General features: G+C 28.4%; 1 protein-coding gene across 2 annotated transcripts in view; it reads right to left on the bottom strand.

The window, feature by feature from the left end:
• Nucleotides 1-1,314: 1,314 nt before the first annotated feature.
• Nucleotides 1,315-25,184, bottom strand: part of LOC107445923 (kelch-like protein 5) — a 43,167-nt gene continuing 19,297 nt past the window's right edge. Inside the window, exons 5-11 of one of the 2 annotated variants that reach the window (XM_043050408.2) lie at nt 18,455-18,667; nt 16,743-16,932; nt 15,174-15,398; nt 13,863-14,025; nt 10,589-10,801; nt 9,945-10,116; nt 1,315-3,875 (exon numbers count right to left, since the gene is read on the bottom strand). In XM_043050408.2, coding sequence (XP_042906342.1) covers nt 3,804-3,875; nt 9,945-10,116; nt 10,589-10,801; nt 13,863-14,025; nt 15,174-15,398; nt 16,743-16,932; nt 18,455-18,667 — 1,248 coding nt within the window. In that variant the 3' untranslated portion in view covers nt 1,315-3,803. Of the gene's footprint in view, nt 3,876-6,636; nt 8,225-9,944; nt 10,117-10,588; nt 10,802-13,862; nt 14,026-15,173; nt 15,399-16,742; nt 16,933-18,454; nt 18,668-25,184 lie in introns of those variants that run through there. The other variant, XM_071187969.1, reaches the window with a different exon arrangement.

A 25,184-nucleotide genomic window follows, 5' to 3' on the forward strand; every position in this document is an offset into this window, starting at 1 on the left:
CATTTTTTTTTTTACTGAGCTAACCATACTTTTAAAATATAAATGCAAAGGTTTAAAACAAATAGAAAATGCATGCATTCAAATCTTGACAAAAACGAAGCTTGTTTATATAAATTCACATGCAAGTAAAATTGTGTAATAAATTCGGCACATCTATAAATTCAGTTGTGCAAGTTGCAAATAATAGCAAAATGCATTACTTTACACCAGTAAGCATTACAAAAGTAGCATTTTCAACACATGCTGGCAGACTTTTGCAATTGAAAATTATCAGACAAAAGTCTTAATTCATTCACATGTTTCTCAAAAATTTTTTTTTTCCATTTAAAAATGTTACAATAGACTTGACTTAAAATACAAGGGTTGGTTAATTAGAATCTGTACTTTTGTTCTAATTGTCTGCAGGTTTGCAGTAGAACTCTATATCCTCAATCACCAAGAAAGTAGTAGTGTTTGCTTCCCTCGGTAAGTTTTAGCATTGTAATCAGATTACTTGTAAAGTAAACAAGATTATGCCACTCTGTTTGCAACAAAAAAGTACATTCAACAGTTTTCTGTGGTCTAAAGATGTAGCAGAATTTTAAATGCAATGAAAGATTTATAAACAATATAGGTATAATGTTTAACAATAACAAAGTGTTAAAAAGATTGGATATATCTTTTTCGTTAAGTATTAAACATCTCTATTATCTTAAATAATTAACAGGAATTAAGTGGAACTCTTAAAAATAAGTGCTGAAATTTAAGTTTAAAAATATGTAAGGGTCTGTTGTTTATATAGAAATTACTGTATTTTTCGGCAAAAGCACCGTGGCGCTATCAAATTGTGAATTGTCACTAGGAATCTCTATTTAGCTCAAAATGTTCTTTATAAAAATGTTACTACATGTGCTACGAAATGTGATAACAGCTAAAGACTAAAGCCCATAAAAAATAAAGGGCAAAAACTGCATATTTATTACAATTGGTACTGCGCAAAACTGCACAGTAACAATTGGTAGTTCTGAACATGGTCAATTAGCGACTATGAATTAAAAAGCCAAATTAAATCCTCTGCGGTAAGCATACTGGCGATAAGTAGACACGCTTAATAGAATCCTTGAAAAATATTACATAAATAGTTGTAATAACAAGACTTAATCCTATAAAATTGTTAATGCATTTAATATTTTAGATTCTTGCACTATTTGTGCCACTTGAATTATCTATCTTTTATAAGTTAAATATTGTGTTAATATACCTTGTCATTATTTTCCTCACAAAACTTTGAAAAATATATGCCACTTTGAATATAATAATCAGTTTAGCAACAAAAAATTTTGAATACATCTTTATTGGAAACTGTAAATGTAGATAAAGTTAAATTATTTTTAAACAAAAGAGCTACAGATTTTTTTATTAGTTTTCCAGCGACAAAAACAATGCAGCTAAGCACAGAGTATTGAAAATTATTCTGAGCTTTAAATTCCATTAGATAATTCCCTAAATTTTTAAAATTATAACATAAAACAGTTAATTTCAAATTTTCACAGAAACGGTTCATAAAATTGATTTCCTTTAATTAAATAGTTTGATAGTACTTATCTATCTAATCTAAAAAACATTAAACACCAAACAAAGTGAAAGATTAAAATATTTCTCTCAATATTTATTCATAGTGCCAATATACCTTTGTGTAGGAAGTAAATGATTGATAAAAAAATTTATAACCTCAGATTGTAATACTGAAATTGATTACTATTTCTTACAATTTATTCACTTCATTGCATCATGAATTTAAGCAGAAACAAATCCATTTTAGTTCTTAAAGTTAAATTTTAATAAATTAAATTTTTAAACTGAATTCTAGAAAATAACAACTTAAAAATTCAATAAAATAGTTTAACAATCTCGATATTTTTTATTTCTCCAGTAATAATATTTCTAGTTTCACTATATGTTTCATCTAAAAATATGGTCTGATTTCCAAACTTTAAAATGTCTCTTAATTTTATTACTTCATTAAATTACCAAAGTTAAGAAAGTTGAATTGAAATACTAACTCTACTTTTATATTTAAACGTTTCATAGTGTTTTTCAACAAAATATCATTTGAAATACTATAATAAAGTTTCAGATATTTTTCAACAATGAAGTTACATCCAGTAAACAAGTTTTTTTTGGTGGTATCATATGCGCAGACTATCAGAAAGAACATCAATAGGGAATAATACAAATTAGTATTGAATGGAAATAGGATGAACCTACCTTACATTGTGAAGAAGAAATTTTGGTTTCATAGAATTACGCACCTTACTGCAAATTAATTACTACAATTGCAAAACTTCACGAGTCGGGTTTTAAATACTATCTCACCTATTCTATTCTCCAGATCTGGCCCTTACAATTTCAATTGTTTTACAGATATGCCTCCAGGGACAGAAATTTAGCAGAATAATCATAGCAATTGAAGATTTTGATTGTTTTATAAATGCATTAAAATATTGAGAGGCTTTTTAATTAAATATATAAGTTTCTAAAAAGACATTTCATTTTGCAAAATGTGAATAGATTTTTTAAAATTTTTTTTACTGGCCAATCTGGGAGCTTTTTTTAACCCATAAGTTATAACATAACAAATAGCAAACGATGAACAACAATATTATAAAGAAAACATTCAATTAATTTAGGGCCATATATTCTACTAATGAAACATTACCCAAGTATTGTAACATAAGTCTTGTACAGATTTCAGCTTCGTGCACATTCAGACCACATAAGTAAAATTACATAATATAGTTTTCCAGGTGTTGCCTTGTTAGGTAATAGCTAACTGAGGGGATAATACTAAATACCACTAGAAGCAAAGAAATTCATGACAGTTATCACATATATTATTGGAAGAAAATAAGATACTAATCAACTTATGATAATAGATTAAAAATACATATTACATATAAGCTCACACACGAATACATGATTGTTCGTATATTTAAATTTAGAAAACTTGCTTACACTTAATTGCAAATAAAAAAAAAGAAAACTCTAATACCATGCTACTTAAATCTTTGCTGTAATGATTAATGCAATGCTCAGACACAAAACATTTATTCAACACATGCAAAATTCAATATGAAAATTTTGTGTAGTTAATTTAGTTGCATACCATATATTCAAATATGCCATAAACATAAAGAAAAATATTTTTTAGTATTACTGAAACTAATTATTTTATAAAATAAAATGGTTGATTTTTATTTACTTTGATTCATATAAATTAGTTTGATTTCTCATTTTGCGTCACTAATTTAAGAACTAAACAAAGACTGTAAAATGGGGAATCCATACATTTATAAATTTTAATCCTATTGACTTAACAATTACAACATTAGGATTAAGATTTATACAAAATTTATTAATATGTAATTAAATTTTAAAGTTCTAAATTCAATCCATGCAGAATCAATATTGAAAGCCCACAAAAGCAAACTGACAATTAAAAGTATGGCAGTTTGCTTATTTCTATAAATATAAGTTCGTACACATTGCTCACATAAGGCTCTGAAATATTTTTGATTACTTGTGAGCAATATAAATATGAAAAGGACTTAAACACAGAATATATAGTTTCCTAGCTCATATCAATGATGATTTTGTTAACTGGAAATTTTTCATCATTTGTTATGAACAACTTTGTATAGTTATACAATTGCACATTACAATAAATAAATACTTTTGCATTTTGTAACGATATCTTAAATGTAAAAAATTTATAAAATTTCAAAGTTATCACAAGAAATTTAAAAAATCCTTTGGACTTTATGCTATTCGCTCACATGTAGATTTTTCACAACAACAACACACATTCCAGCACGTCCATCTTCAAGCTCTTTAATCTAGAAAAAAAGATATTTCTCTTAATTTTCTATATAATAAAAGATTAAATAAAAATTCTCTACAAAAAGTGAAACAAATAACACAGCCGGTAGATACCCCAGAATTTCAGGAAATTCCATTGTACTCCGAGAACTCTGCAAAGATATCAATTTTACTGAAAAATAAAAACCCCAACAGCTAATTTTCACCCATTTCTACCGATGACGTCACCACATCTGAGATTTCTGTTCGCTTTCTTCTCCCAATGGTAAACCATGTTTTCACACTCAGTGTTCTAGCCGTTGCATGACTTCACTTAACCTGTACATCTAGAACTGGTTGAGTGATGTCACCTCCATAGCTGCGGCCAGTGTAAGAAATGTTTTTTTCTTCCTCCAAGAATAGTTTATCTTAAGCATACAGAGTGCACTCTTTTGTTTGCCTGATGCTAGTTGCCGATCAGAGTTTGGATCACGTCTTCTAAAAAACAGTTACAGATGTTTTGGAAAGAATATTCAGTAGAATGGCTGGTATTTACTTGTTTCACTAAGTCATCACATCAAGTATATTATAATATTTACTTATGCAATTTTTCGTTTGTACATGGAAGTCGAAATGACTATTTAAGGCATGTGGAAGAATTACTCCATCAAACGAATGGAGCTGCCTCCATCTCCAGTAAAAGCGTTAAAGACATGTTTTTGGGTACTACAAAAGAAAGCTAAAATGCAATTTGAGTAAAGACTCTTTTTGTGAATTTTTTAATTCAACATGATTTGCTGTTATCTGTTATGGACCAAGGAGGTCCATTGTTAGCTCATGTCCCCATATTTGGCTATTACCGTTAAATTTAAATATGTTAGAAGAAAAAGCACAGAAAGATGCAAAAGATTAGCTAAAACTTACTTTAGCAACAGACGGCCGCAATTCATCTAGTGACAAACTTTTTCCTCTTGTAGTAACATTCTTTGATGATACTAGTGGGGAAATTAAGACCTTTTTCTCCCTCCCAAAGTTGGACAAGGATGATACAGGTGAAAATATTTCTTTACGCATTGAAAGTGTATTATGGAAAAATTAGTGTTCCATGTAAACATTATATTGCCTGTTGCATTGAAAATGTTTCAGTGAGGCTTAGACAGCAGGAGTGGGATCATTTATCAAGAAAATGAATCTTAATGCTATCATTCATAGCTAGCTGTACTTGCCACTTAATCCATCTAGCTCAGTGGTTTCCAACTGGCGGCCCGCAAACTAAAATATATTAGTTGTAATTTTTTTGCAGACAATTTTCGTGAAAAATCTATATGGGATTAAAATACTTTTCTCGTTAATAAAAACCAAATTTCTTCGTTTCCGTGAAATTTATCGAACTAATGGTGCAAAAAAAATTATTTCTCAGGTTTTGTATCCAAGAAAATAATTACTCAAATACAGAAATAGTCGTATATGTTGCTTTTATCTATTTTATTTTTTTGTATTGTATCAGAAATTCTCCGATTTAACTTTTTGAAACCACTCATTTTGGACGAAAATATTTACACACACATTTGTAAATATCTATTCTCATGTGGTTGCAGCAGACAAACCTCAATTTTGTGTGCTACTATGTAAGTTTTAATACCAACCTTTTTAAAGTTTTATAACTTAACAATTAGATATCTGTTGCACATTAATTGTTTAATACATGGGTGCACATTAAAGTTATTGTAACCCGAATTTTTTAATATGCAATTAAATGTTTTTAAAAATCTGCTTCTTATTTTAATTTGTAATTCAATACTTTTGTTTTGTACAACTTGGTAAAAATCAGACAGTAATATTTAGTGTTCCTTCAAACATAAAAGAGTCCTATATAAAATTTTGAAAAAGTTGCGGCCCGCCATTTGTTTTTAATTGTGGCCCCCAGCCTCGTGTAAGTTGCAAGCCCCTGATCTAGCTGCTAAACATGCTACAAAAAAATTATTTTTGATTTTGAAAGTTTTTTGATCGATGAATACTACTTATTGGCAATTTTATTTATCAATTAGAAAATTCTATATTAAAGCACATTCTTTTTTTAAAAAAAAAATTCCCCTGTCCACTGAGGTTTATAAACAATGTGAAGTTGCTGATATAACAATTCATGAAGAAGCGAAATTTACTTTGTTGGAATAATTTTTCTCCGTGTTCTATTATAGAGGAACAAAACTTTGTGTGTGTGCTAGCAATTTTCTTTATTAGGTTGTCATCCATGAGTATTAATGGATCTTTCATAAAATTTTAAAAAATATATCCGAGAACTTTCTAAAATATCTTGAAACTATTAGAAAAGAGGCTGTTTAACTGTTAATGCAATACAAAGTTCTCTTTAATTTTTTAAAGCACCTGAAAACAACAAATTTCCTTCCACTCTCCAGAGAGATGAAACTAAATTCCCAGAGTAAAATTGAAAAAAAAATTTATCAGAAAGATTTAAATTAGAGCATTTAAAAAAAAAAAAATTATACACTTACACAAAAAGGAACTTTCATTAATTTGGCAGAAAAAATTTTGTTCGATAAATATTCATTACTTTTTCGTGCTTTAAAGGACTATGTCTATTAATTTTAAAACTACAAAAAATAAATAAAAATCATTAACTATCACAGGATAAATGTGAATTGACTTATGATTATTTTAATACAAAAAATCCTTGTTTCATAGAAAGTAAAAATTATTAAAATAGCAATAATAACAAGGAATCGTTGATAATACCACTAGATAAGTTTTTTAAGTTAGCCAACAATTGTAATGTGTAAGAATAGAGAGAAACATCACAAGCAGTGAATTTTTATGTGATCATAGCTAGGTGATTCTCCAAAATCTTAACGATTTCAAATCCCGAATACTTAAAACTGAATGTGCTTATAACTGAATTCGAAAAAACTATACTCATTCTTTATAAGGCACTTAACATGAGAAAAATAAAGGAATCTCCTTTTATCAATGTTGGCTTAGAAAATTCCAGGACAATAGAAATACATTTTGTTTTAAATATTATTTCTGCTACAAAGTTCTAAAGACAGATTTAGGTTTAAGAAAGTTCTTCAACTAGAATCATTACACTATTACACATAACATGTATTAGTTTTTAAAGAATGTTTTCTCGTATAATAGACATGCTGTGCATGAGAGTGATAGCAGAAAATGTTGTATGCCTTAATTCAGAGTTTCAAATCTATTATAAGAATGACAGGTGAATCTGATCTTTAAAGCACTTTATCAACCCAATAGAATGGTGAGAATATACAGGGTTCCTATGAGCAAGACTAAAAATTTTCTCTCTTTCCTTTAAATTAAAGAAAAATTTCTTGTGTCACGAAAGTGACATGAAAATCTTAGGACAAATTTTAAATGATACAATATGGTGAGTTAAAAGATTAAACAGTTTTAAAAAACTATATTATTTTACACCTTAAAGTATACAGCTAATTAATATACTTTAAATGTTTGAATGTCGGTGTAAACATTTTTAATAAATTAAATAATAAGAATTTAGGACAGGCTAGAAGAGTGACATATAGATAATTTCAATATATTTTTTAAGAAATTTTAAATGAATAATCTTTTTTAAATGCATGGAAATACATAGGAAAAAATTATGTCTTAAAAGTAACTTTTTATCTCAAGCCAATTTTGTGATATTTTGTTAGAGCATTATAGTGTTGAGTTTTTGGAGAATCACCCACATACAAAACTGCCCATTGCTTGTATTTCAAGAACTTAACAAAGGGAATTGCAAATTCTTCTCAGAACTCCTGGTTTTTCCAGGATTCTAAAGAGAGTGGTAACCATCTACAACAAAATGTATTGAAATTCCTTCATAGATTCCCTGAGACTCATAAGAGTCTGAATCATCAACATACTTATTTTTGTGTCACATACATTTATATTATCCATATAAGTCTTCATTAAGAAAAGTTTTAACAACAGTAAAACAAATAAATTTATAAAGACTGATACTTTTTCAGGAAAATTTCAGTTGCAATAAGGTCTTGTAAAATATATATCTATATACATTTTCTTTCTAATTGTACTTTTATTAGTACTCTAGTTTTAATGTTCTCCAGTTTCTTAGAGCTAGAGTTTACTTGAGTCAATTAATTTCAAACTTCTAAATGTTCATCTGTGGTGTAAGCGGCAAGAAATTTACATACACATCACCCAACCATGGCTAAGCCCCTAGCCCCATTTTTAGGGCTCTATCGTTTAATGGCTATAGTAGGAATGCCAAGCAATTTTGACCAATTGCAGACAACTCGAATATCACCTGACTCTTCTTTTCAAACATCTTCATACCAACGAGAGGACTCATTTGCATAGATGGTATCAAGGACAGAGATGACATCTGAACAAGTAAATATTGACACTGTTGGAAAGCTTTAATATGCACCCAGGTCTTTTATTTATGGAATATTTTTTACTATTTTATAAAATGTAATCCATGTATTGATACAAAATATACAAAGATGTTTTTTAACCCTTAAGTTTTTATTTTTACTCAGGGTATGTCATTTTTCAGAAATCTGTATTTCTTCTTTTAATTGTTTCTGACATTAACTAATCATTTAATATGAAATAGAGAGCAAAGGAGAAGTCTCATTGCTTTCTGCTTTAAATACTAATTATAATTCAGGTATGACAAATTGCAAAAAAAAAAAATAAATAAGAATAATGTAAAAATCTATCCTTAAACAATTGCACTTTAGTACATTGCTTAAACTGAGCTTAAATTTTTGGAAAAAGTTATCGTGAAACCTGGTCATACATAAGATAATTTGTTTCAAAGAAAAATGAATCTCGTACAGTGCTCTAATCTGATTGGTGCCCCTAAGAAAAATTATGCTGGTAAAGAGAAATTCTTGCACTTAAAATTTTGATTTAATTATAAAAAATAGTAGAATTCAGGTCTGAAGAAATATTACAATACTAAATTAAATTACAAAATCAAACATAAAAAGTATTTCCTGTGAATAAATATACCTTATTTTTCAGATTTTAATTCTTGAGTCTTAAATGTTATGCTTTGGAAAATAAAAATGATACTAACATTTTAGTCAGGAAACTAAGCTTAAATTTTGGCCTTCTTATAATTTATTTCATTTTTTATATATAAATTTGCTCACCTCAGTATAACCAAGAGAAAATTATATTAATTATTTAAGTAAGATCGAATAATTTTTACATGATACATAGCATTGGAACAACCATTTTTTCATATCAACTAATAGTTAACAAACAAAATTCTTTTAACTTCTAAACTATTAAAAAGTAAAATTTATGATTTAGACTTATTTATGCAAAAAAATTGTCTTAACTTCAAAATTATTAGTTTAAACAATTTGGTCTCATCATATAAAATACATAGGAAATGTCAATACAATGTCAGATGTGTAAATAAGAACTAGTCGAAAAATTAAACTTACAAAATCCTTGTAACTTCTGAATTATTAGTCTTATCAACTTGAGTTTGGTAGGTAGGTAGGTACTTTATTTATGTTGCACTAGAGCTGCACAATGGGCTATTGGTGACAGTTTGGAAAACAACTCTGAGGATGATCCGACCTGCACCTGAACTAGAACACTTTACAGTGATACTATTGATATTGTGCACCCTCAGTCCTTACGCAGGCTGATCAAAGTGGTCACCCACTCAATTACTAATAGCAACCAGTGATGCTTGTGGAAAGCATGTATTTAATTTAAGATCAATTTACTGCTAGGCAACTTGAGTTTGGCCACATTGGATACAAAGTAAAAATTGCATAAGAAAGAATTCCTCACTAGTCTAGATAGCAAACTTTTCTCTATAAAAGTTTAAGATCATAGCTCAATCTCACCTTTGGAAAGGGAGAAATTACAGATATCTTAAACTGCAACTCATAAAATACCCAGCTTTTTCCTAATTATTTCTGCATACAACTTGTTAGAAATAAGACAGAAAAATTATTAGCAATGTTTCTCAACAAAAAGGTATGCAGTATAATTATAGAAATTTAAAGTAAGAGAAATTATGAATCATAGGAATATATAAAAATATAATAAGCTTAATATTTCAAATACATTACTTCTTCCCATTCATTCGTTTGTGGATCATAAGCTTCAACTATTTTCAAATATGATTGTCCATCATAGCCTCCAACTGCTATTAAACGATCACCAAGAACACCAACACCAATGGCATCACGTCCTATTTTCATTGGAGCCACTAATGTCCACGTGTCAGTTCTGGGATCATACCTAAATTTTATTGAAAAATCTAAGTGTTATTGTACTTAATCAAAAGAATTTTTTTAAATTCCAAGAAAAACAACTTTTCATCATTATGTACAAGCACATAAACTATGGTTACAAAAAAAATTACAAGCCACCCTGTAATTAGAATTTTTACATATTTATGCTCCAATTTTCATAAAAGAAGATTATGTATTTTTGAAATGAGCAAAAATTTTAATTGGCTGAAACATTGAAAAAAATAGTATTAATCAAAAATATGAAACATATATTTCTGAAATGAAATAAATGATAAAATTTTTTCATAAGAGAATAGAGGAAGGAATTATTATATAAAAAACAATAAAAACTTAACTATTTATATTTCAATTTTTAAACAACCTTTCTAAAATAATTAATATTGCTGGATAAAATATACAAATGAACAACAATTTCAATAAATAAATTTTTTAAACATAACTTTTGTCCTTTAAATTACCTTTCAACACATTCAAATCTTGAAACACCTGGATTTAAAATAGGAGCATCATGACCACCTAAAGCAAACAGATAGTTGTTTATAACACCCACTCCAGCACCACCTCGTCTGATAGACATAGGTGCACAAAAAGTCCATTTATTTCGATGTGGATCAAAGCATTCAACAGATCGTAGACAAGAACTACCATCTCTGCCACCTACAGCATACAACCTATGCATACATTAATAACATTTAATATTATTTTTGGATATACCAATGTTTTCAACAGAATTACTGAAATATCTCACATAAACGCAACACATAATACCAATAAATATTAAATTGGCAGAAACCTTAAAACGTTTTAAGGCAAATAATGTTAAATTCTGGATTATAAAAAAATTATTTCTTTTCTGAAAATTGAAAGAAAAACATAAGACTTTTTTTAGATTTTCAATACTGTTAAGAATAAAATAAAAAGTAATTTTACCTCTCTCAAAAATAATGTATCATGTATTAACCGATTTAAAATTTTTTTTTTTTTGAAAGATCTGATTAGATATTTAAGTCTACTATATAGTAACAATATTTTCAATTATATCATTAAGATATTAAACTTTATTAAGTTATTAAACATACTTTTTAATTATGTAATTATTTTTTGCTATGTAATAGATAACTAATGAAACATTTTTAAAAATTTATAGTCATAGCATATTATTTTTCTTCCAAAATGTTGTTATTGTTTTAAAAGTATATATTTGATTATTGTGGTGTGTCCCAAGTCCTAAAAATTAGTTTAAAATATGATATTGAAAAATTAATAAGAATGGAAAAATTTTATAATATAAATTTAATCATTTTTTCATCTAAGACAATTTTACATAAAAATAGATTTTATAATAAAAAAAGAATTGATACATTTATATTGTCAGAAAATAAGTTCTTTACATTGTTTAAATTTTTACATAATTCATGAATATACAAATTGTAAGCCAGTTATGTAAAAATCTAACATCTATTGCCATAATATTTAGGTAGAACAGTTATTGATTCAATTCACTTCAACTAATTATTATTTCTAACAGCTGTTAAATTATTGTTCTGCCTCTGAAACTTTAGTTTTAAGGACTCAAAATATACCAGATGTAAAAAAGAAGAAAGAAAAAAGATGTGCTTCAATTTTTGAAAGAAAATTTAATCCCTTTTCAAGTAGCTTAAGAGGTGATCAAAAATAATGTTCATTAGAAACACTCTTTAAAAAATGCTGTATCATAATAAAAAGGCAAAAGAGAGACAAAAAAAAAAAAATTCTCATTTCTTAAAATATAATTTTAAGGTTGAAAATCACAGCATTTTTTGTTACCAGCTATCTGTCTCCCCATACTAGAAAAAATGGAGTAAATTTTGAAGCATGAAAAATATTGCTAAGTTGATATTTCAACTGTTAGGCAATAAATTTCCGTCTAAAAAAAGTGGGTATAAACTAAACTCAGTGGTGCGACAGCCCATAGAGGGCCAAAGCCTACTGTGCCCATCTGTTTTCTTGACCTTGGGCTCTGGGATGCAGGAGCAGATGTTTCGGTCGGGTGGTCAGGCGAACCCCCAGTGTTTAGTTCCCAAGCTTGCTTGGTACTCATTTATCAACCCACTGAAGGGATGAAAGGCTGAGTCAACCTTGCCTGGCCCGAGGATCGAACCCAGGACTCAGCCTTTCATCCCTGTAGTGGGTCAATAAATGAGTACCAAGCAAGTTTGGGAACTAAACACTGGGGGTTTCGCGATCGGCTGACCACCTAACCGAAACATCTGCTCTTGCACCCTAGAGCCCAAGGTCAAGAATACTGAGATGGGCACAGTAGGCATTGGCTCTCTTTTAGCTTTTTTTTATTGTTATATAATAAATTGTATATACCAATGAAATGATTAGTGTATGTTTGCTATTTGAAAGAATTTGAGCATATGCATTCAGAAAAAAATTTTGGTGTGCATACTTCTTATTTATGTTCTTTTAAATGTTCTTTTATCCTTGTTAAAAAATTATGTTCTTTTTTTAATTTAGAGGAGATAGAGCTCAGTGGATAGAACATTTATCTCCGAATGAGGTGGCCAAGGTTCAAATCCCAATGGTGGTGGGTTGATGGGAATTCTGCTCTTGACTCGAGCTAACAACAGAACTGACATAAAATATCCTCTGTAGTAAATGGGTCAGAATCCCATTGAAGTGGGACTAACCATGGGAAGTTTTAGTTGTTTTTCTCTCCATGTACCGCAAATGCAGGCTAATTTCACCAAAAAGTCCTCCATGAAGACTAGTCTGGCTCAATACTTGATCCAGCAGTTTCTTTGTCTTCTGGATTGAGTTCAAAATTACAAGGCTACAGAGTTGAACATAGATGGTCATAAACTCAGAATTGGGTCGGCTGTTCAAAGACGGTTGTAAAATAAAATCTCGTACACCTAGTAAAAGTCTAGTGACTAAATTTCCTTCTAGCAGGCTAGTACAAATTTGCTAAAAAGAATTTTTTTTTTACAGAACAGTGTTTGTCTTGAAGAGCAGAATATCTTAAAAATATAGTCTAAATCTGTAAAATTTTTCTATGAAGAAACAGAAGGAAGTCATTGAAAGGGAAGACAATGATATGATGAAGGCAGTCTTAGTCAAGTACAGAGGTTGTATGGAAAGTAGATGAGTTAGAAACAAATTAAGTCAAAATAAAAGACATTTAATTTTTGAAACTTTTCTTCTTTTAAATATATATTACTTTTAAAATTATATGATCTACTTTTCAGAAAGTTTCAATAATTCAAAGATAAGAGTGTCTTTGCTGAAAAAATTAAATTATACGTGTTCGCGCATGTGCGACTGCCGCGCCACCCTTTTTTTGTGAAAGATTTATATATACCTTGAGAACTTCATAAATGGCGGACGTAGTCCGTGTGTCTTGAAAAATAAAGAGATATACAGTCCATTGAAGACCAGTGTTCTTCTTATTTACGAAATAAACCTTGAGCTATCGATTAGAGTGACCACAAACAATACGAAAGCTCCAAAAAGGAATATAAAATAATTCTCTCTTAAATATAATTCAAGAAAAGAAAATTACTTAACAAAAAAAAAGGGATACATATAAATATGGCTGTCCATTTTTAATGAAACCATAATTATTAGCATTAATTATGGAAATTGATATTATAAATTTTCAGCAGTAAATTGATGATTTATCAATAGAGATAAATATGTTTCTGTGACTGTCAATAAGTATATGTTATTTGGGAAAGAAGTAATTACCTATCGTTTAAGACAGCAACACCAGCAGTACTTCGCTGTGTGTTCAAAGGAGCAACATAGCTCCATTGTCGAGTACTAGCGTCCCATCTTTCCACGGCACTCAAATAGGTCCAGCCATCATGTCCTCCAACAGCATACATAGGACCTCCCAAAACACCAACACCTAAAAAGAGTAACATAATAATAACAAGGATAAATAAATCATAGGTGTTAAAATTTTGCTTAGAGTTTTATGTAAAGAACCTTTTTTATCCTTTGAAATAGATGTTAAGTTTTTTTAGTCCTAAAATAAATTTTTGGATTTAATTATCAATATAATGTAAATGAAAAAGGAATTGCATAATATCATTAAGGATTGAGGAGTTATTCAGATAATTTTAAAGTAAGATATTACGATAGATTAGATTATCAAACAAATTGTTTTTTTCTAAACTGAAATTTTTTATTTCTTACTTTTTGTCTAATTTAGGGAAAGTTTATTGTAGTATTTCTAAAACCTTAATTGAAATCAATAGGGGAGGAAGAAGCACCATAAGCATCAACCGGCCTCCTATCAGAATCACAATAAACTGAATCTAGCACAGCTAAGCATGCTTTGGAAGTAGAAATTAATCTACTACTAAAACTCTAAATAATTCTAATTATTTCTACTCCCCAGCCAACAAAATAGATTCCAATCTTTATTGATGCAATAGCATTCAACGGAATTTGTTATCACAGCTTACAGTACTATTTTTATAAATCTAATTGAAATAATGAAAGTGGATATGAAGAATATTAAACTTTGTCTTGTTTGTTTAATGCATTGAATTTTGTTTGCAAAGCACACAAAAATATTATTAAGTAGCAATTGGCAAGAAGAAGAGAGCAAAGCTCCCTGGTATATAGATTTAATTTAAGAGTTGACTAATTTTCAGAAGAAAACTCATTAGTTTTTTTGAGTAATGGTGCTTGTATAAAACACCTGAATCATATTATCAATGCTTACAAAGCTTGTAAATTTAGTTTTCAAAATATATTGTATAAAAACACAGAATTTTCTTCTAATATGTTAACAAAGAATAAGCACTTATAATATTGAAGTCATCTAAGTACTTGAGTCAAATAAAAAAAGCATAAATATTTCTAGACAGGTTAAATATTTTTAGACTATAGTTTAAAATAAGACATATATTTTCTATAACAAATACTTTAATAACAAGGAAAATAGCATTATTCATGATTTCGTAAAAAAATCACTAATAATACAGGTAACAGAAAAAAAAATCCTTTTAGCAAAAAATCTTTCGTTATTAAAGTAATTTTAGTTACCAAGTCCATGTCGATGAGTTGACATAGATGGCATAGATATCCATCTTTTCAAAGCAAAATCATAACACTCAACAACATTTAATGTTTTTAAACCATCACGTCCACCAACAATATAAAGTTTATTGTCTATCATTGCTGCACCAAACTGCAGTCTTCTTGCTGTCATAGTGCCATAGTCGCACCAAGTATTACTTCTTAAATCATACTTTTCAATTCGGCAAGAGCCTGGAATATACATAACACATTTAAAAAATAATAAATAAGAATGGTTCAGAAAAGAATTTAAAAAATAAAAAAGATATTTCTTCATTTAGTAGAATCAAATAATCTGTCACTAAATGGAAACATTTGTAAAAAACTAGTATGAAAATTAAAATTCAATTCTTAAAAAATGAATTAATATTAGAAATTAATAATTAATAGAAAGAAATTCTTAGATGGACTTTGACATGTATAAACATAGCCCACACTAAAGTTGAGGCACATACTTAGGTTTCTTATTTTAAGCATTATAACAATAACAAGAAATACATGTCTTTTTTTCCTCATAAAAACCTAATTTTCATTGATATTTTGAAATTAATATAAAAAATATGTCCATTAATAATATTGTGAGATACATACACAGAGACAGGGTGAGATGGATATATAATTATTTACATAATACAAAGATAAAGAAAAAACTTCATATTTCATTGGAGTAGCAAATCGGATAGTTCTTTATAAAATCTCATCCTGATAAAAAAATATGTATGCTTAAAAAAAGGTAAAGCAAAAAGTTTGTGCTATAATAATTCATGAATTCATGAGACTGTCACATTGCTTAATCCTTCAAAATAAGTAAACACAAAAGAATACTTCTTGATAAGCAAATACGAAAGAATATTTTTGAATACTTCTTAAGAAAACATTTTTATAAATGCAATGTTTCAAACACTGCCTAATAAATCAACTGCGTAAAGGGATGAAAATTTTAGAGTGAAACAGTTTAACCCTCTGAGTGTTAGTTTTGGCTTTTTCCACACTTTCAGGCACAGGTTTCCTGCATCAAAAAACCAGTTCCTCCATGGGATTGTATGAAAATATAGTGCATAGCAGGAAAATTTAAGTATCATTTTTCCTTGGGGCTCAACGCTTGGAGAGTTAATGTGTTTTAAAATTACAATATTTCAATTTTTATAATAAACACAATTACTAAATAAATTGTCAAAAACTTCTTGAAAAAAAGAAAAAAAAAGCACTATTTGAAAAACTTAAGTAATAAAACCAATATTCTCTTGTTAAACGTGGATGGGCAAGAGCTTGAGCAATATTTTTCATTTTATAATGAATGTTTATTTCTCTTATACAAAATAAAAAAAAAGCATTGGAGAGTATCCTTCCCCTTTTTTTATGAATGGCAACAAGCAAAGTTTTCTATATTAACCCCTTATATGTTAATAAAGGAAAAATGTGAATTTGGCTCTTATTACTAACAGCTCTTTGTGAACAATAAAAGCTAAGAAAAAAATTTTGAAAATGTAGACAAAAAAGAACAAAATAGCATAAAAAAATGCAATACAGATTCACCTTTTCCTCCATCCATGCCACCTATCATAAATAAAGAGCCAACTGTTGATTTCCGCGGCCTTGTACGAGGAGAATGCAACAAAGATCGTCTTTCTGGTAGAAGATGGTATTTCATAGCTTCGACAAATAAATTGTAACAAGTTGAATTTTCTCTAAATAGAGGATTAGTTTCGATATGATCTGCAAGAAACTATAAAAAGAATATCTTTAAAGAAGATACACTTATGGATAATCCTTTTTCAACAGACTTAGAGATAAAAAAGCGATCAAAATTAGTAAAGCTATGTCTTAAACAAAATGCTAAAAACACTTCATGAATATTTTTAATCCTAACAAAACAAAATACAATAGGCCTTTTTTAACACACATTAAATTTGACCATTGTCATCTTTTCTTATCTGTGTGATTTGAACATCTTTTATTTAAGTAATGAAATAACTTACATTTCATATATAGCAGAGTAAACATAATTATTCCCAATTCTTCCTTTCATTAAAGCAACCACCTTTAGATCAATATTTGGAACTTGGTTCGTTTGTCTCTTGGTTAGGTGATATTAGATCCAAAGTTATTTAATTATGTTGATAAGTACTGTGCTTCATAGAAAATTAAAAAAATACATAAATTAGAGGTAGTATAATTCATGTTTTAAAATTATGCTAGTTTCTACATGAAGAAACCTACAAAACATTGTGAGGATAGAAGCTATCGACAATGTCAACCTTCATCTATGAAAAGGTACCCCAACCAAGGATTGAGTTAACATGTCTTGAATACTAGGGAATTGGAATTGTATATTTGTAGTGGTAGATATAGACTACAAGATGAACGAACACACAAAGAAACACTGGGAAAAAACTAAGTAACAATTTGTTCATAAATGAAACTTCTTGCCTTGCTATTATCATGGCAGAACAATAAATAAATATATTACAAAATTTACCTATCACATACAATTATATAGTCTGTCTAAGGAAAGAACTCCCCATACCATTCATCTGGAGCAGTGACTGTGACTATAGTCGAGGTTCAGGTTAGCAAGAGAAAGGGAATCAAAGGAGAGAGAAACTCCCCTCACTGAAATGCACCGTTTCTTATAGCAGCAGACAGCCTTAGACTTTGTGGCGAGAGGAGTTCTTTTTATAAATAAGCTATATTTATTCTAACATTTTTCAATATGATTCTATCTATACACAAAATAAATGATTAAAAAATCCAAATTCAGAAGAAAAAAAATTTCAACAACAGACTAGATACTTTAAAAAAATGTATACCTTAAAAAAATTATAACATTTAAAAAAAAATTATGGTAAACTGAATGAAAAGGCTGTTAAATAAGAGTTTATCATTTACATAATAAAAAGTTTTTAGCTCAAAAAGTCTTTTATTTAATAAGAACTACACTACTAATATTCACACAGCATCATATTTTTAACCATATAGAATATAAATTTAAAAAATTATTGAGTCAGCAAACCTTAAAAAAGCTGTTTAGAGATTTACATCATCTAAAGTTTACAAATGCACTTAATCATTTTCATTTCAGAAAAATGTTCTAAGATGTAAGAATATATAGAGTGGTGTACCTTCTTAAATGTGCAAACAACATAATTTAGCTATATTTATTTGATATAGGACTGTTTGTCACAAATTAAGTTGTACAATTTTATCAACCATGTATTTTAAATTTTAATGAAAACTACATTGATTACCTGCGGAGATAAAAGAGGAAGTTTAATAGTTTCTAAGAGACTTGGTAGATCCTTCCTTCGGTTTGGTAAATCATAATCCACCCACATCATAAGAGACTGAAATGCTTCTTCTTCACTAGGAACATTCAGCATATCACTAGCCAATAATTTCTTAACTTCATCAGCAGTTAATAGTAAATACTCTTGATTAGGAATAACCTCCATAAAATGATCCTATAAAAATTTGATAACTAAGAATTATATATTTAATAAGTCACATGTAGCTCACTTTAATGAACTAATAATGATAATTCACATAGCCTTCAAAAATTTTAAATGTAGTCATTTAAGATTTCTTCCTTTTTTTAGAGTCGCAATACAGGTATGAAATTTTTCACTATGAAGATAGAAAAATAGACAGAATAACGCAAGAATTTAATTTCCTTCTAAGAAATCAGTGGGAAAAAAAGTATATTTGAATGTTTTCTATTGTTGATGTGTAAAACCATTATCAGTTTTAAAGACGTTCACTGAGGTGCAATATTTTTTAAGAAAAAATTATACAGTAGTATCTCATTATTGTGGACTCTACATTAACATTTCTTAGCTACACTAAATGTTTTTATTAATTTGAAATATCATAAATTCAAAGGATTCGGTATGTAAAAAATATAATTTTTTCAAACTTTTGACTTTTTGATTTTTAAATTTTTTAATTTTAAATTTTTCAATTCTTCTTCAATTTTATTTAATAATAGTAATAAGATTTTTTGAATTGTAAGGTACAAAAGTTTTGACATCAGTTCAAAGAATGCAATTTTGCATGGCAAATTATAACATTTGAGCAAAATTGGTCAAATAGTTCCTGATAAATCAAAATTTAAAAATACAACTTTTATAAAATTCAGTTATGCAGGAACTATTAGACTATAATGCCCATGCTAATTAATTAGCATATTTGAGGTCACTCCCTCGAACTAATAAGATTAAATTCCAGGATGTCAAGATCTGACCATTACATCAAAAGTTATTCAGGGTGGTTTGTTGAATTTTTTTTGTGCACTGTACAATGAGCAAAAAAAAAAAAAAAATATCACCCTGAATAACTTTCATTCTAATGATCGGATTTTTATGTATTAAGTGTCACTCTTAATGGTTTCTTCTAATATGCTAATTAATTAGTGCCAGCTATTAATTAAGTTGCAGAATCAGACATAAAAACGTACTTTCTCTAAATAGACATAATTTTTTTTTTTACATATTTTGATCTCTGACCGTCAAAATAAGGGACAAAATTATGAAAAAATTAGATTAAAATTTAGGGCACTAGGAAGTCTTAAATATTTGGAATCTATCCAAAAAGATGACAAGAACTAACACCATAGCAGGATTAGAAATTTAATATAACTAAACTCTAGTCACATAATCGACAAGAGAGAAGTACTCTGTAGCTAATCAACCAAGCTGAGAGAATAAAAAGAATGAAATAAAAACTGAAGCTATTCCTTGTTACCTTGGGTCAGAATTTTTTTTCTTTTTTAAATAGTTTAAAAGAAAAATATCTTGAAGTTTCTAGGCAACAGATTTGCTTTTAGTTGATTACCACCCCAAAAAACAAAGATTGCTTTCATTTTTATCTCCTTTAAAAATAAAATTTGAATTGATTTATAAATTAGTTATAATAAGACTCTGATCAAAATAATGATCAAGAAAGATCCATTATACTTGATGGTAAAAACTTGAATGGGCTTCAAAAAATTGGAAGGAAATAAAACGCCCATTCTTAAGACTCGCATGATATGAATGAAGAAAAAAGTGATATATAAAACAAAAATGTAAAGTTGCAATGAGAAAACATAAATAAAAGTAGAAAATAAAACTGAAAGAACCGCAGTACCCCAAAAGGGAAATAGAAAATAAAAAATTAAAAATAAAAACAAAACTAGAAAAACTTCAATAGCCTGGAAAGGCAAATAAGGGCAAAATGCATTTCCACGTTCCATGGTGGGAAACTAATATCTTCAACAAGAGAATTGGCATTCATATGAACAAAACAAGATACCTGGGTATCAAGATGAGCAGATATGGCAGGAGTGGTTAGAATTTTGGCATTATCGGGATTAAATTTATCCCCAAGAAGCAAAGAATGTGTAACAAAAGATTTATTGTATTCTTGAAAAGGTACTTATCTACCATGTTCCTTTAGTCTTTTGAGTGAGCTAAATATTTACTTCATACATTGCCATTCTCAGGGCATGATAGACGTTAATGACTAGTGACATGAATTTTTGAGTGCTCAAAAGATGTCTCCTTTTATTTACATTTTCTTATTTTTTGAAGATAATGAAATTTTTATCTTCCAGCTTTAGTTTTTGGGGATTATTCAGTAAATGACACAGTATATTAAATTAAAATATTTAATGCAGTAATAAAATTAGTTTTATGTAAGATAATGGTTATGGCTCTTAGTTTGAAAAAAAAAAACAAAATATATAATTCATCAAACTTTCTAAAAAATTTAAAGCAGTATGTTTTCATTTATTCTTTTTAATTTTATTTTGTTTCATTTATTTTTTAGCTGCTGCTAAAAAAATACATACTAAACATAACATAATAATAAGCATAATAATAACATGCAAAACATAATATATAATTCATCAAATTTTTTAAAATATTCAAAGCAGTACGTTTTCATTTATTTATTTTTATTTTTTTAACTTATTTTTTAGCTGCTGATCTGAAAAACATTTTTTAGGATGTTTAACAATACCATCTACAAGTGAAATTTAAAAAGTCGAATGAAACAATGGAATGACCCCTCTCCCCTGGAATCAAAATCAAGCAGTTATGAGTCAATTATTTCGAACAAGTTAAAGTCTCTTCCCTATTCAAAATTTTTGGAAAATATATATTTTATTCATTGATCCAAAAATATATTCTAGATATGTTTTAGTGAATACTTAAGGACATATTTCAATAGAATTTGTATATTACTCTTTATTTAATTTATTTTTTGCTTAAATAACTAAAGTTATATGATTAAATGTATGAACTGAATACTAAGTATGATGGTTTTCACTACCTTTCCTCATTTTTTCCGCCACACTTAACAAAATAAAAGAATAAGTTTAATTTCTAATTGTTTTAATATATTTAATTATTCAAACAGTTTTCAAGCAATTAAATGCTACGTCCAAACAGATTTCAATTATAGGGTTAATTAAATCGTTGTCACATTTCAATTGAGGACATCACATTTCAATAAAGGAAACATTAACATTCTTGTCGTTTTACTGTGAAATAAAATAACAATTTCTATGTATAAATTCTGAAAAAAGTATATTAAAACTATTTGCTTAACATATTACATCTATAAAATAATTTGTTATCCAAAAATCTCTTAACCTTTTGGTTGCGGCTAGTCAGGTGAAAAAATTCTCCTCTTGTTACAGAGCATTTTTGCAGAAATTTTCCCCCACTTAGTCAGTGGGTGGTACCAACTTTAACCAGCTATGAATAGGAAACATTAATTTGTGTGTCACTTTTCTAGGAGGCAAAAGTAGTAGGGTTGTTATGAACATCGTTATCATAGACATTTTGGCATAGTTATGCATACTTTGGCATTTTTTATTTGTGATGTTTAACACATTATGAGAAAAAATTAAATAATAGCTTTTAATTAATTTTACTTAATAAAGTGATGTTTCTTCTAATGCAAAGAAAACATTCATTTAAAAATGATTTAAATATTTTGCTAATTTAATACAAAATATGCATTTTATTGCATCTGAAAGATTGTTAATAGCCTATTATAAACAAATCTCTTTTAATTTTTTAAAAGAGAATAAAAGAAAAATATATAAAATATTTTAATAAAATGTGCATTATAAAATGTGCATTTTATTGCATCTGAAAGATTGTTAATAAACTTTTATAAACAAATCTCCTTCAATTTTTTCGAATAAATAAAGCATTATTTGAAGTTTTATTCTTATCCTAAAATCTTAAACACACTAATTAGTTTTTATAATTTTGAAAAGCAAATTATTAAAATTTTAAATGATGAACGTTGTATCTCTTACACGTTTTTGTAGGTATTTTAATTTGTTAAAGAAATAGCAAATGTAGATTTTGTTTTGTGAAACATTTTTTATTCATTTTACTTGCTAGTTTCCTACCCCCCCTTAGAGTAGCGTCAATAACATTCAAACAAAATTAAAATATAAATATTCTTTAATTAAAAATTTTCTAAGAACATTTTGCCTTCATTTCTGTTTTGAAAACATAAATGTTACACGCGTATATTAAATAGAAATTCATTAAGATTTTACAAGAATATTTTATAGAAATCTTATTAGAAATATAAAAAATAATTATAAAGACGCTGAAAATATTAAAGAATATGTTTGAAATAAGTTCAAAAAATAAAAAAAAACTCCATTGTTTATCTCTTTTACAGCAAAAATATTAAGCAATAAAAAATTTGCCATGATTCTACTTACCTTATATTTGAGCCCCATATTGAAAGAATAAAGATATTATTCAATTTTGAAATTTTGTTTTGAAATATTAGCTAATTTTATAAAATAATAAATACAAAATATGTAATACTAAATAATATTAGTTATCAGTGCAATTTTGGATTGATTGGTTTTCTTTATACATTCCTTATTCTCTTTTTTTTCTAACACAAAAAGGAATATTCTTCTTAATTTCTTACTAATTTTAATTTTTTTAGAAGTAGGAAAGGTTTTGTTCAAAAAAAGTATCCCCTGAGTTATTTCACTGGGAAGTATTTCATGATTTCCATGCCCATATGAAATTTTTAAATCATCAATTGTTATAAGACACATCTATACAAGTTCTACTGACACAATGATTGTAAAAAATACATTTCCTTTAGTCATGGTGTGGTCTTTCTTCAGGTGTTTGAAATAACTATTGTTAAGAATTTTAAAAATGACAGAAACCAAAATAAATAATAAGAACCCTCCCAAAACACATTCTGACTGATAACCCAACAATAAGAAGGAAATGCCACCTCGCCTGTGGAAGAGGCAGGAATGATTTTGGCTTCCTTTATCTTTTAGAGAAGGAGTAACAATTTATTTTGTGCCCAGCAAAATAAATTATGACAAACTGTGTAAAACTCTCAATAGAAAAACTTCGTTGGAACTTGAAAGAAAATTTTTTCCTTGAGAACTTCAAGCAACAGGTGAGAAAGATATTTTTCTAAAACAGTTCAGTAGTTTATCACATATAAATATTCAAAAAGTAGAGATTGTTTCACTTCGACTAAACTTCCTGCTCAAGGTCACGCATTGAAAACCTTTCCATAGATGCTCCCTCATCTTTCCACAAATATTTAATTTTTTTTTCTTTTCAGTTTTTAACAGCATTTTTTTCCCAAAAAATTAATAATATAAATGTGTTTTTTTTCTTCATTTTTTTAAAAACAAGAAATCTGAAACATTTTCTTAGCGGTTTCAAAAGTTAGGTTCTACAAAATTACCAAAGAAAAAATGTACACATGTTTTCATCTTTTTGTGCGCGTTAGATTCAGAGTTTCAAACGTTTGATTAGATTTTCCCTTCAACCCTATGAATATGAAACAGCATATTACTCATGTAAAAAAATAAACAATTCTTTATTTTAATAATAATTTTGTGCCATTTTAATAGAAACATAATTTAAATGCTTAGAAGATAACTATTTTAGACAGGGTAACATGAACTATTTTTGGCCTTAAAATTTTTAAAGAATAAAATTGAAATTGTGTATTTACAGTGGGAGATTGGTTAACGAACATAATCCGTTCCAAGACTAAGTTCGCTATCCGAATTGTTGATTAACCGATCATCGATTCACCATAGACTTCTAAGTGAAATCGATTAATTCGTTCTGGAGACCCTAAAAATTAAAATTTTAAAAATTTATAATTTCTTAGCAAGTTTTTAAAAAAATAATACATAGATATAGTCTTGCATATTAATCAGTCCTTTTCATTTTTTGCTTATGGGGCGTTGAAGAACATGTCCAATGTCGATTGCTTTTCTCTCTTTTTCAGGATTTTCCGGAAGTAATTAATAGCATTGTCGTTGTAAAGGTCCCCAATCCTACTGACATCAGCTGGGTTTGGGTGCCATTCTAAGACCATTGCTCTGACATCCTCCCACTTTTTCAAAAGATCTTTAATGGCAGATGTTGGAATTGGTCCTCTTTCGTCTTCCTCTTGTTCAGAAGGAGACACATTTTGCTGTGTTTCTTGGTGTTCTTCATTCAAAATTTCGTGGAGTTCTTCTGTCGTTAGTTCATCTTTATGTCCCATTATGAGCTCTTCTATGTCATCCTCGTTCACCTCCAATTCCAGATCTCTAGCAGTTGTCAAAATTTCATCCATAATTTCAGGGGTGTCTCCCTGATCACCTTCGTCTCCTTGAACGAATTATGGACACAGCTTCCGCCAAGCAGAAATCAACGGTCGCTGTGTGACTTCTGACCACGCCTTTTGAATGATACGATTAGCTTCTAGAATGTCAAATTTTTCTTTCCAAAACTTTTTTAAAGTCATTGTTGAGGAGAATTGGCATGATTCAAAACACCGTCGAAACAGCGCGCGAGTGTACAATTTCTTGAAAGCCGCAATAACCTCCTGATCCATCGGCTGAATCAGCGAAGTCGTATTCGGAGGTAAAAACTGAACTGTCAGCCAGGGAAAGTCTGTCAACAAATTATCTTCAAGATCCTTTGG

This window comes from Parasteatoda tepidariorum, chromosome X1 (assembly GCF_043381705.1).
Source record: "Parasteatoda tepidariorum isolate YZ-2023 chromosome X1, CAS_Ptep_4.0, whole genome shotgun sequence".
NCBI classification, from domain to species: Eukaryota; Metazoa; Arthropoda; class Arachnida; order Araneae; family Theridiidae; genus Parasteatoda; species Parasteatoda tepidariorum.